At 30.5% G+C, this 14,314-nt stretch overlaps 1 protein-coding gene across 4 annotated transcripts in view; it reads left to right on the plus strand.

Moving 5' to 3' along the window:
• LOC145299671 (uncharacterized) overlaps positions 1 to 14,314 on the plus strand; it is a 258,060-nt gene that overhangs the window by 172,888 nt on the left and 70,858 nt on the right. For all 4 annotated transcript variants that reach the window (XM_080144425.1, XM_080144424.1, XM_080144427.1 and 1 more), the window contains exon 2: positions 13,488 to 13,537. Coding sequence is in view for 2 of the 4 variants with exons in the window: in XM_080144427.1 (XP_080000553.1) it covers positions 13,488 to 13,537 (50 nt within the window). In the remaining 2 variants the exon portion in view is untranslated. The remainder of the gene's footprint in view (positions 1 to 13,487; positions 13,538 to 14,314) is intronic.

Below are 14,314 nucleotides of genomic sequence, written 5' to 3' on the forward strand. Positions count from 1 at the left end.
GCACACGATTTCCCTCTTCATAAGTCTTCGAAAGCGAGCTAGCCGACCTGTCCATCCTAGAGAAAAGTACTGCAACACAACAGCTGACTTTAGGCCAAATCAAAGGAGTGCTACCTGACAGAAAAGACAAATAAAGTCAGAACGTGTTGTGTCGTGTTGTAAATACGTGTCGGCGATTTACGTGTGAAATTCTTTCACCTAAAAAAGTTAGCGTTAAAGTTTTATTTTATTTGCGAGTCCATTTTAAAAGCAATAATGACGTCACACTGTAACATTTTAAGAACTATAATTATACTGCACATACGAGGTGCCTTCAATAAGTTTCCTAACTGTTTTTGTACAGGCATTTGAAATATTCGGAGACGCTTAAAAATTGAGTATGTTATTGCTATACATCTTATGAGATAGCTGACTAATATTTATGATTTCAAGATAGCAGGAATTAGAAAACACCCAACAAAACCTGATTGTCACAGCGGGTGAATTTACAAAAATGCAATATGAACGTGAGAACACATTAGAAGAACCTGTTGCGATATAATTCTGTTTTAAACTTGGAAAAATGCCAGAAATGTATGGAATGTTTCAGACTTCTTTTGAACCATCTTGTATGAATCGAACATCAGTTTTGAGTGTCATAAAAGATTCAAAGAAGACAGGGAGTCTGTGAGGGACGATGAGGTGTGTGGGAGGTGTAAGGAAGTCAACACACCAGAGTTGATTAGCCAAATAAAGAATTTCATTAATAAAGACCGTCGTGTGTCGAGAGACAATAAGTGCACAGTTTGATGTTAGTGTGGGAACTGTACACATAATTATTCGCGAGGAACTTAAGAGGCGGAAGATTCGCGCGAAGTTTGTCCCAACAGTGCTAAGAGAAGATGAGTTTTTAGGGATTTCAACTATCGACGAACACGTGTTTGGTCGTTATACGACGCATCAGCGTGAATGACGCTCAGCGTAAGGAGCATGAAGTTCAATCAATAAGCTAATCTCTTTTTTGTAGATGTAATTTACTTATTAATTTGCTTAGTTCCGTCAACACCCGGGGACGTACTCTGCAGCTTTCACACGACTGTTGAACCAGAAATTGTTGACTACGAGCTTGCCGATCAGACACAAAAAGCCATACAATATGTTGTCATCCCTCTCTGTGCTCACTTTTGGAAGACCAGTTCTAATTCTAGGTTCAACTTTTCCGGTTTTCTTCACCTTTTGGCTATTCCATTGATTGTTGATTTGTGAATCTTCTTTATTAATAATTCGACGGAAACTAAGACTTGTTTTGCCCAAAGTTACAAGTGTACTATTGGTAAGTAAGAAAAATATTTAGATTTTTATGAATTAAAAACTTTATGAGCCTTTCTTTATTCGGTAGTACAAGTGTTATTCGTTTTGGCATTGATTCAATTATTGTTTTTGCATAGATGATTTTAGGATATTCAAGGACCATTCCTTGTTCATTGATGTAAACTCACTTCCTTGTTCATAGGGCTAAATCCCTAAGTCTCAATGACTTTTGTTAATATGGATGATAATGGAAATTAGAAAATGACGTAAGAAAAAAACTTTTAGTTGTATAGCATGAAGTAAACTTTATATATATATATATATATATACATATATATATATATATATATATATATATATATATATATATATATACACACTTGTGCCCGATATTATTCATACCCCCCCTTGAAAATTGAGTTTATTAGGTGTAACTTTGTAAGAATTTATTGCTTACGTCCATATTGATACATATTCTTAATAAACCTCTTCTGATCATTTTCGTCATTTTAAAATCTCGGGATACTTGTAATAAAAGAAATATACAGCTATTTATAAAATCTGCAATGTTCAAAAATAATCATACCCCCTTATTTTTTCAGTATTAATCGAGTTTCTAACTGTTTGTTTCCTGTTTGATTCTTATTTTGAATGCTTTTATACAACCTTTGATTAATTTCATTTCTTTTTTTGCATTTTTTAGGAATTAAAATGATATCAACTGAAAACCAATAAAAGAATAAAAATTATTAGAATGGGGAAGAAAAAAGAGCTTAGTAATGATCTTAGGACTAAAATTGTGAATTTACATAAGGATGGTTTAGGTTACAAGTCAATTTCCAAGAAATTTGAGGTCCCTACAGCAACAGTACAGAGCATAATCAAAAAATTCCAGAGCCACCACACAACAAACAACTTGATTGGTAGAGGAAGGAAAAGGAAACTGTCTGCTAGAGCCACCAGGAATATTGTAAGAAGTGTGAATGCAAATCCAACCACCACTACTAAGGACATTTTAGAAAATCTGGAGTCTTCTGGCATAAAAATATCAAGGCAAACATTGCAAAGGACTCTGCATGAAAATGGTCTGAAAGGAAGAAGACCAAGAAGGACTCCATTGCACACCGGAAAACACCTTGCAGCACGTCTAAAGTTTGCTAGGACCCATGTGAATTCTCCAGAGTCCGTTTTCTCAAGTATTTTGTGGACTGACGAAACAAAAATTGAATTGTTTGGCCATATGGATGCTGCTTACGTTTGGAGGAAGAAAGGAGAAGCTTACAACCCAAAGAACACCATACCCACGGTGAAACATGGTGGTGGTAGCCTAATGTTTTGGGGCTCCTTTTCGGCTAGTGGTCCAGGTAGTTTGGTCAAGATAGATGGAACCATGAAGAAGGAGCAATATTTGGAAATACTCCAGAAAAACATTAGACAGGATGCGGAGAAGCTCCATTTAGGACCAAACTGGATCCTTCAACAGGATAATGATCCAAAACATACTGCCAAAATAGTCAAGAAATGGTTTGAGGATAATCAAATTAATGTTTTGGAATGGCCTAGCCAGAGTCCCGACCTGAACCCTATCGAAAACCTCTGGCACATATTGAAAACTGAGGTTAAAAAGCGGAAACCTAGAAATTTGAGGGATTTGGAGAACTACTGCATTGAAGAATGGTCAAAAATCAGTGTTGATGCTTGTAAAAACCTTGTTGATAAATATCCAAAACGGTTACAGGCAGTTATTAAAAATAAAGGACATGCTATTGACTATTAGTAAGAGAGGTATGAATAATTTTGAACTAGTGTCATTATTGTTTTTCTTTGTATAATGTTTCAAACTTGCATAATTTATTTATTTGTTGAGTTTAAATTAAATGCTTATGCATGATTTATTGTTTGAACTCCCTTTAATATTGTCTACCTTCTCGTTTGAGCAATATTCTTATAGAAATCTCAAAGATCTGAGGGGTATGAATAATATCGGGCACAAGTGTATATATATATATATATATATATATATATATACATATAGTAATTTATAAAATATATATGGCGATTAAGCTACACTGAATATTCCGCGTTTCATCCACTCTAGGACTCTTCAGGCTTATGCGCGAATTCTGTGGTTGTTTATCGCTTTTATATGCTCCTCTTCTATTGAGATTTTAGTTAGCCAATCAGCTTTCTAGTATCCACCGTGCCCTTCCTATCAGACAATGAGCATGCATTTATCGGACAAAGGCATATTTAGCCTCTGGTTAACCTGTTCCTTTGTGTGTGCTCTATTTAGTTTCTTGATCTGTTTTAAAACTAGGTTAGTGGTTTTTTTAAATGTTAGTCTATATATAAATATATATATATATATATATGTACATACATATATGCACATACATATACATATATATATACATATATATATGTGTGATCGTTTATGTATATTCATGTATATTTAATTTATTTATTTGTTTATTTTCTATTGTTTTTGTTAGTTTTAAAACTATTTTGTATCGCTATCTTAGAATAAATTTCATCTTGTGAACACAATTGTTTGCTATTTCTCTTGTACAGTTTAATAGATGTTGGGGTTCTTTAAAGTACAGGATAGCAAATTTTTCATGAAGACATAATCTATATGGATCGTCTAGGTCCCTACACGTGGTAGCTTGTCTTATTATTTTCCATTCGACTACCAGCGAATGTCCGCTTTCTTTGAGTTCCCTGTATTTATTCGCTAGTGTTGTTTTCATACGGTGTTTTTTTTATTGTTGAATGTACTTTTGTGGTCATAGTATCGGGTTTTGAAATCTAAGGAAGTCATACCTACGTAATATTTCTTGTTATTCGGGTTTTCTTTCGCAAATATTGTGGCCTGGTAAACTACGCTTTTAGTTAGACATTTATTTTGAAGTGGGCAAAGTGTGCGGTGTCTACAGTTGCATTTATCTTGTTCGTTATTTGTATTTTTATTTATAGTATGGTTGTTCTTGTCCGGGGTTGGTTTATTATTATTATTATTATTATTATTATTATTATTATTATTATTATTATTGATATCATTATTATTATTATTATTATTATTATTATTATTTCTGCTAGTGTTAGCTTTATTTTTGTTATGGTGTCTAATTTTTTATTGTTTATTTTGTTGTTGTTTACACTGTTTTCATTAAATATTTAGTTATTATGTGTTTTAATTATCATCTCTAAATTTTTGCAATAACTCGAGGATTACTTTAAGGTATTTTTATTGGAAATTTTGTGTAAGGGTTGGTTGCGGGAAAGTGTTTTTCAATAAGATCTAGAAATTTCTTGCCAAGTTTTGTTTTTAACATTGGATTGTATGGGGCCGTATACCAAATTATACTTCTTTTTCTTCTATTTTTAATTTTATTATAGTTATTAATGTTTTGTTGCTTATATTTGATATCGATATTTTTGTATCCACTATTTTTAGGGCCGTTTCGTAGATATTGGTTTACCTGTTAAATGCATTTTCATCGCTTGAGTTATTACTGAGTCTACTTACGATCGAGTTAGGAATCTGTTTTATAATTTATGATGGGTGATTGGACTTAGGGTTTACGTAAATTGGAGTAGCGTTATCTTTTAAGTAGAGTTCATATGTGTTTTTATCTAAATTTAACGTGACGTACAGGAAGTTTGTTATTTGTATGTTAGCTGATACGTCTGCTTTTAGGCCTAATTTTTTTCATTTCTTTGTGTATGATTTTCTTAAAGTTATCTCCCTTGACTTTGTTGGAGTTTTTTTTATTATAGTTAGTCCGTCATCTCTATATAGGCCGATATCGGTAGTATCAAATATGCTTGTGAGGGTATATAGAATGAATAATCCCATAAGATCAGATGCCTCTGCAGAATCCCTGGCACCCATCGCCAAATCAAACGAATTTTTCATTTTAGTTTTTATCCATTGGTTATTGTTATTTATTAGAACTGATTTTCTACATTTTTTAATGATGTTGATTTCTTCCGAGGATATATCAGTGTATGCCTCGGCAAATTCTATGGCAATGTTAAAAAGTTCTTCGGATATCGAGGGATAAAAGTCTACGATGTCGAACCGTATAAACGTACATTTATCTTTGTTTTCTATATTTTTAAACCAGGTGATTGCTTCGGCAGTATTTGCCCACTGGTTAAATTCTAGGTCTTGTTTGATTTGTTTGTTTACTCTAGAAAGTATAGTTTTGCTAATTCTACCTATTTCTGGTTTAGTTGGGTTTATCAGGCGGGTGCTGGGATTATTATTAAAGTCCCATTTGTGGTCTTTAAGCAGAATGTATGCTTCTCTAGGTTTCAATTTGCCAACTTTATCGCTAATTTTCAATTTATCGGTAATTTGTTTACTTTCAGTATTTATTATATCTATGTAGTCGCATTCGTTTGTATCTAGTTTTTTGTAGTTTTTTGTAATTTTTCTGTGATTAGTTTGTTATATTTTTGCTTATCTATTTTATAAAAGTTTCTAATTTTATCTGCTTTTACAAAGATTTTATTAGAGTTGTTTATGTTTCTAACGATTTTGTGTAGTTTCCGTTGGAAATTGTTGGGTTGATTGTGGAATTCTAAGTTTTTAATTACGTTTAAAAGGTCATTTTCAAAGTTTATCAAAAGGTCTACTGTTTTCGCATTTTTAAGGGTTTTAAAACCATAGGATTCTTTTTTGTTTACGTTTTCATTTTTAAGAAAGAAATTTGCTCGCCATCGCATTCGGCGTATTAGTTCATCTGTTTTTTGGATTAATTTAATAATATAGCTATGCTTGCTAGGTGTGGGGATGTTTTTTTAGCGATGTTTCAAAATTAACTCTTTCCATATCTATTTTTAATGTGGTGAAATAAATTCTTTTGGGAGTGCTCGACTGTTTCAGGAGCTAAGTATAACTACTTAATTTACTCACATAAAATTAATATACGAAAGTATAGATTTATGCGTAAACTTTAAGTATTTACTTAAAAAGTGATCAATACATAGGTAGAGCTAGTTAGCAATTTATAAAATATATATGGCGATTAAGCTACACTGAATATTCCGCGTTTCATCCACTCTAGGACTCTTCAGGCTTATGCGCGAATTCTGTGGTTGTTTATCGCTTTTATATGCTCCTCTTCTATTGAGATTTTAGTTAGCCAATCAGCTTTCTAGTATCCACCGCACCTTTCTTATCAGCCAATGAGCATGCATTTATCGGACAAAGGCATATTTGGCCTCTGGTTGACCTGCTCCTTTGTGTGTGCTCTATTTAGTTTCTTGATCTGTTTTAAAACTAGGTTAGTTTTTTTTTAAATGTTAGTCTATATATAAATATATATATATGTACATACATATATGCGCATATATACATATATATATACATACATATATGTGTGATCGTTTATGTATATTCATGTTTATTTAATTTATTTATTTGTTTATTTTCTATTGTTTTTGTTAGTTTTAAAACTATTTTGTATGGTTATCCTAGAGTAAATTTTATCATGTGAACACAATTGTTTGCTATTTCTCTTCTACAGTTTAATAGATGTTGGGGTTAAAAACAAAACTTGGCAAGAAATTTCTAGATCTTATTGAAAAACAATTTTCCGCAACCAACCCTTACACAAAATTTCCAATAAAAATACCTTAAAGTAATCCTCGAGTTATTGCAAAAATTTAGAGATGATAATTAAAACACATAATAACTAAATATTTAATGAGAACAATGTAAACAACAACAAAATAAACAATAAAAAATTAGACACCATGACAAAAATAAAACTAACCCTAGCAGAAATAATAATAATAATAATAATAATAATAATAATAATAATAATAATAATAATAATAATAATAATAACAATAATAATAATAATAATGATAATAATAATAATAATAATAACAATAATAATAATAATAATAATAATAATAATAATAATAATAATAATAATAATAATAATAATAGTAAACCAACCCCGGACAAGAACAACCATACTATAAATAAAAATACTAATAACGAACAAGATAAATGCAACTGTAGACACCGCACACTTTGCCCACTTCAAAATAAATGTCTAACCAAAAGCGTAGTTTACCAGACCAAAATATTTGCGAAAGAACACCCGAATAACAAGAAATATTACGTAGGTATGACTTCCTTAGATTTCAAAACCCGATACTATGACCACAAAAGTACATTCAACAATAAAAAACACCGCATAAAAACAATACTAGCGAATAAATACTGGGAACTCAAAGAAAGCGGACATTCGCTGGTAGTCGAATGGAAAATAATAAGACAAGCTACCACGTGTAGGGACCTAGACGATCCATATAGATTATGTCTTCATGAAAAATTTGCTATCCTGTACTTTAAAGAACCCCAACATCTATTAAACTGTACAAGAGAAATAGCAAACAATTGTGTTCACAAAATAAAATTTACTCTAGGATAGCGATACAAAATAGTTTTAAAACTAACAAAAACAATAGAAAATAAACAAATAAATAAATTAAATATACATGAATGTACATAAACGATCACACATATATGTATGTATATATATATGTATATATATGTGCATATATGTATGTACATATATATATATATATATTTATATGTATAGACTAACATTTAAAAAACCCACTAACCTAGTTTTAAAACAGATCAATAAACTAAATAGAGCACACACAAAGGAACAGGTCAACCAGAGGCCAAATGTGCCTTTGTCCGATAAATGCATGCCTATTGGCTGATAGGAAGGGCACTGTGGATACTAGAAAGCTGATTGGCTAACTAAAATCTCAATAGAAGAGGAGCATATAAAAGCGATAAACAACCACAGAATTCGCGCATAAGCCTGAAGAATCCTAGAGTGGATGAAACGCGGAATATTCAGTGTAGCTTAATCGCCATATACATTTTATAAATTACTAAATAGCTCTACCTACGTATTGAGCACTTTTGAAGTAAATACTTAAAGTTTACGCATAAATCTATGCTTTCGTATATTATTTTTATGTGAGTAAATTAAGTAGTTATACACACACACACATATATATACACACACACACATATATATATACATATATATATGTATATATATGTATATATTTACATATATACATATATATACATATATATCTTTATATATATAATATATATTTATATAATATATATATATATATTATATAATATATATTTATATAATATATATATATATATATATATATATATATATAGTATAGTGCAACTCAGCGAATAACTATCATTCCTCCAACATTGAAAGTAGTCATTTTGTTTGTTTACTAAATTATTATATTTCCATTTTCTTAATTTCTTTGCTTGAAAGAATATAGGAAAAAACAATACTATTAATAAAAATCAGCTTATTTTGAAACTAGCAGGATAGTGTGTGGGGGCGGTCCGCTTTGCCCTGTAGTAAAATGTGCTTTAATATATTTTACTTTATATAGATTTCGTATTTATATTAAAGAGCCTATTGAATAATGTCATCATTATAATTGCTGCTATTATCATTATCACCGTTATTACCCTCGTCATTGCTACCATAACCGCTACCATTATCTTCATTTTCACTGTTTTTAACATTAACATTGACTTTACTTTTATCACAACTATTGGTAATATTATTTTTAATGTTTATTTTTAATGTTTATCTTTAATTTTATCTGTAGCTTTATCTTTATTTTTATATTCAATTTTACTTCTAATTTATTTTCATCTTTATCATTACTACAATTATTATAATTATCATCATTATCTTTCTCACTCTTATAATTACCCTACTATTATTTGTATATTTTTACCACTCTCATAAGTAGTAATGGTCTCCTTACTCTTCCTCCTTGCTATCTATATGTATCCTTAACCTTTTGCATCAAGTTAAACACACTTATAGTCATTGCCATCCTATCCTCCGACCGCCCCCTTATAATCGTACTCCCTATATCATAACAGAAGAAACTTAAAAATATTGTCGCATATTACCTTTCAATTTTACAATCTTGCATACCCCCCCCCTCAAAAAAAAAAAAATTATAAACGATTTTATAGCCGCCATTTGCCGTTTAGGTTGCACCAGTCAAAAATACCACTCCATAGAAAATAGACACCCCACAAACCGTTAAAATAAATTACCACGCAGCAACAATACACCACGAATTTTACCATAATACATATACCCCTTAATCACAACACTATGTTAAAGACCATATACAATGCTATATTTCATACTATATATAACAAGCTTCTTCTTATTTATTTAGAATTCAATAAAGCTTCCCCAACTTTCTGTAATTCCTCTTAATCTTTTTCGTCCCTAATGAACACTACGCTAGATGCCGTATCTTCCCCATGCTACCTAGCACCTTCTCTACTCTTCTGATGAGAAGCATTAGGCTTCGAAATGCCCTGGCATAAAGAGTCCCTTCTATCCCCAAAATTTTGCTTGTATTCCATTATTGAATAAACGATCCATTCCATATCTACCAATATATACTTTTGTGACTTCATTTCATACTTTTTTTTTCCCCATTGTATAAGCTCCAATGATAATTGTTGAGCTTGGCATTATAAGTCTCCTCTTGTGGAATTGAACTCTCTCTTTTCCTCTTACACATTAAGCTATATATATATATATATGTATACACACACACACACACATATATATATATATATATATATATATATATATATAGTATAGTACTGATATCGTCATATGCATTGAGTACTATCAGTTAGAATCGAAACATTTAGCGCCCCAGCCGCGTTCTATATCGGTTTAGCTGTCGCCAAAGAGATAAAAAGTATTTCAAATGAAACCATTTCAAAATATGAATTAATTTGAGCATGCCCAAAATTAATACTAATAAATCGGCAAGTTGAAATGAACATTTTGCAATTCAACTTACTTACATATTTCTCTACGCGTCCGAACAAATCCACCCAAACAAAGATTTTGCTCATTATATAACATCCCTGTTGTATGATTTCTATTTCAACAAGCAAGAGCAAGATAGGCAGCAACAAGTTAAACTGCAGACCAGCTTAATGCGGGTACATACATACATACATACATACATACATAATACATACATACATCCACTGTTTTATTTATATTGGTTATAGTTTTGCTCAATCCGTATCGAAAATTATCTAAAACTGTTTTTTTTATAGTGCTTCAAAACTTTTGGCTAGAGCTGTAGATATATAAACGGAAATATAATAGAATGTAAAAGCTACGAGAAGAACAGTAAAAACGGACAAATAAAACTTAGTTTAAATAAATTTGCGAAGTACTGAAGCTTTCTGTTATTACAACAAAGTTATTACAAAAAAGCCTGTGTGAAGTTGAATTTGACAACACCGAATTCATCTGTTAGCTTTGAAGTTATTGTCATCAGTTTTATGTTCAACAATTCAATCGAGGACAGAAAGAAAAAAAATAAAGAAAAAAATGAGAAGTATAAAATATGTGAAAATACGAGAAAACCGGTCCCACAAAAACAAAAACACACAACAATTTTTTAATAATAATAATAATAATAATAATAATAATAATAATAATAATAATAATAATAATAATAATAATAATAATAAAAAAATAAATGAATCACACCTCCAGCCATAAACTAACTCATTTTGTTGAGGATAAAAGCTGCGACATCTCTTTGACTATTCAATGTTTTCGCTCGACAAGGGAGCTATGCAAATAAATACAAACACATATCCGAAAGAGTTTAAGGCCAGCAACTGAAGGTGAATAAAAAATGGACTGAGTCAACAAAAATCTTTAATATCTGTTTACAAAGTTTCTTGGTTGAAGTAAATGTTTCATCCAAGTTTGTTTACCGCGTGTATACGAACACCTGCTAAGTAAAAAATAACAACAATACGATCAAGGTTACAAAAGTATCAGCTCGGTGCACAAGTTTTTGCCGGTTTGAAGAACAGCCATTTAAAACGATTATAATTTATTTCCTGCATATTCTTATTAAACATATCACATATTAATTTATAACTTTTCCTTCAAACTACGATAGCATCATTCAGATTTTGCTGCGATAAGCACCAAAAAATGAGCCATCTTCCATAATGATAATGCTTACATAGCATTACTGACCAAAAATCTCATACTAGGAGAATTTTCTTAGGAAATATTGCCCAATTTCCTATATTATCCTGATTTAGCTCCCTCTTTTTATTGCTTATTTCGAAGATTAAAAAACATTTAGATAACCTTAGGTTAACATCACAAGAAGAACTTTTGAGATGGTGATTGGTTATTCGCCTTAACTGGATCCATCAGACTGTTGTGTTCATCTTGAATGTAATTTTCACAACGTTTCGTTCGATGTAACCCTCGACCCTTTTCAGGTGTGTCTTGTTGAAAAAATCTTGAGTGTCATTTTCACAACATCGGTGTAACCTCTGACCTTGTTCAGGTGTATCTTGTCGAACTTAGGAATGTTCTGTCGGACTAGGGAATTTGGGCGGAATATTACTTCATTTTATAAATAATAGATAATGTACACAGTAATAAGTAAAAACAATAATATATATATATATATATATATACACACATGTATATGTATATATATGTATGCATATGTATATGTATATATATGTATGTAAATATATATAAATATATATATATACATATGTATATACAAAGCGTAGTTAGCAATAATAATTAGCATATAATATAATATAATATAATATATAATCGGGGTTCGAATCGTTCGACTGGTATTAATCGTGACACCCTGCACTGAAGATTCCCGAAAGGATGAAACACTAGTGTCTGTAGGTATTTAATAATTATTATAGTAAAAAAAATAATTATATATATATATATATATATATATATATATATATATATATATATATATATATATATATATATATGTACAAAGTGTAGTTAGCAATGACAATTAGTAATAAATATGTATATTTACAATTAGAAATAGAATCGGTTTAATACTCGAAAAATTCGCACTAGAACTGTCCACAAGGACCCGAGTACTTGGAAAAAATAATTGTAAAAGTGAAGATTAATGGTTCAATTCTCAGATGATGGAAAACTACACTTGTGAATTACTTAATTAGGAACTCTATCAAGTCATAGCTGACAGAACGAGAGCATACTACCTTCGTGAACGTTCGAAAGGGATATATTTGTTTGAAATAGCTGAGTGGTAATAGCTACTATAATCGAGTAATAGAATCTACTAAGTCGCCTAAATTAACGGATGTTTGTGGTAGTAGCTGCTATATACTTAAGCGTAAGGCTTTCGCTGTATTTTTCACGGTCTTTTACAGGCTACTAATGTCGTCCGTATTTATGACACAAGCCTATCATATTTTTTCGAGGAGGAACTCGGATGTATTCATATTCTTCTTCTACAGTTATAGTTGTATTCTAACGCTTCTCTAATAATTCAAGGCTTTTCTCGTAGAACTATTCTTGCTTGCCTGAAAGTACGCATTAGCTTCCGATATAATGTTTTTGAAGCCAAATCTCTTTTTCTTTGGCATTCTGTTAAGGTCTGCAAACGGAAAGTTATCGATGGAGACACATCTAGAAAATATTGTGTGTTCAGAAATAATTCTTAGTGCTACTTGTGGCACGGTGCATTGCCGTTGTGAAAAAGCACTTTTGGCTTTTATTAGACGTGAACTGTTTAGACAAAAACCCATAATGCTCGCATGTACGTGTCTCAGTTTTTTTTCGTTTTTAACATAATTTTACCGGGCAGCGCCGGGCACATCTGTTAGTAATTAATAAGTTCATCATTTCATTAGTTATGCTCTGGACTTATTGAGTGATTTGTTAAATTATTATTTTAATGCGACTCAGGACTTTTTCTTCAACCAAATAATGGAATGGCTTGTATTCAGAAGATATATATGAACTCCCATGATCATAGTTTATTAAGACCTTCCATAATTTTATAAGTTAAACGCCATATATTTTTAGTGTTTCTGTTTCAGTAAGTGTTATCTGTTAAACCCTCTTAGAACGAATTCATGTTTTACGACAACATTTTTTACGACAGTCTTATTTACACCGACTTTCGATTTACGTCGGTTTAGATTTTTTTAAAATACTTAAATTTTAATTTGATTCCATGTAAAGCATACAGTTACTAAATATAATAATTATATATTTCAGGTGTGTTCCAATCAAATACAATGTTATACTTAAGCTGACAGAACTCACAGGTAAATATATTTTTTATTATATTGCATAAGATTTTTGATGTTACATTCACAGCAGCTGTTCTTATTAGAAAAATCACCGACATATATGTATATATATATATATATATATATATATATATATATATATATATATATATATAAACTTCTAATTTTCTTGGCATTACACAATATATATATATATATATATATATATATATATATATATATATATATATCTGTCGGTGATTTTCTAATAAGAACAGCTGCTATATATATATATATATATATATATATATATATATATATATATATATATATATATATATACCTGTTAGTCTATTCAAATATTTCACAGATTCACAGATCTAATACTATCTCTTAAGAGCTTTTCGGTTTTCTCACCACAATCGCGTAGGATTCAATTTCCACAAAGTGTCCACCATAATCTTTTGTATCGTTTTTTCAAACCCTGAAAACAGATTTCACTACAGAATATTTACAAAGGATGTTTCACACTTGGATTTGCCGGAAGCGGTTTGGCTTTTCATTTTCTTTCTTCCCCTTCCTTTATTACAAACGTCACTTTGCACACACAATTTATACAAACGTTTTTACAAACAGTATTGTACATTCTATGATCACAATCATGGAATGCAGTTTCAGAAATGATAAAACCAGCAAATCATCTAACCCCGCTATCTATATGTTTTGCTAACTAGGGTTCTTTCCTATATATATATATATATATATATATATATATATATATATATATATATATATATATATATATATATGTAT

Source organism: Euprymna scolopes, chromosome 2 (genome assembly GCF_053919585.1).
Source record: "Euprymna scolopes isolate OS-2025 chromosome 2, ASM5391958v1, whole genome shotgun sequence".
Lineage (NCBI taxonomy): Eukaryota > Metazoa > Mollusca > Cephalopoda > Sepiida > Sepiolidae > Euprymna > Euprymna scolopes.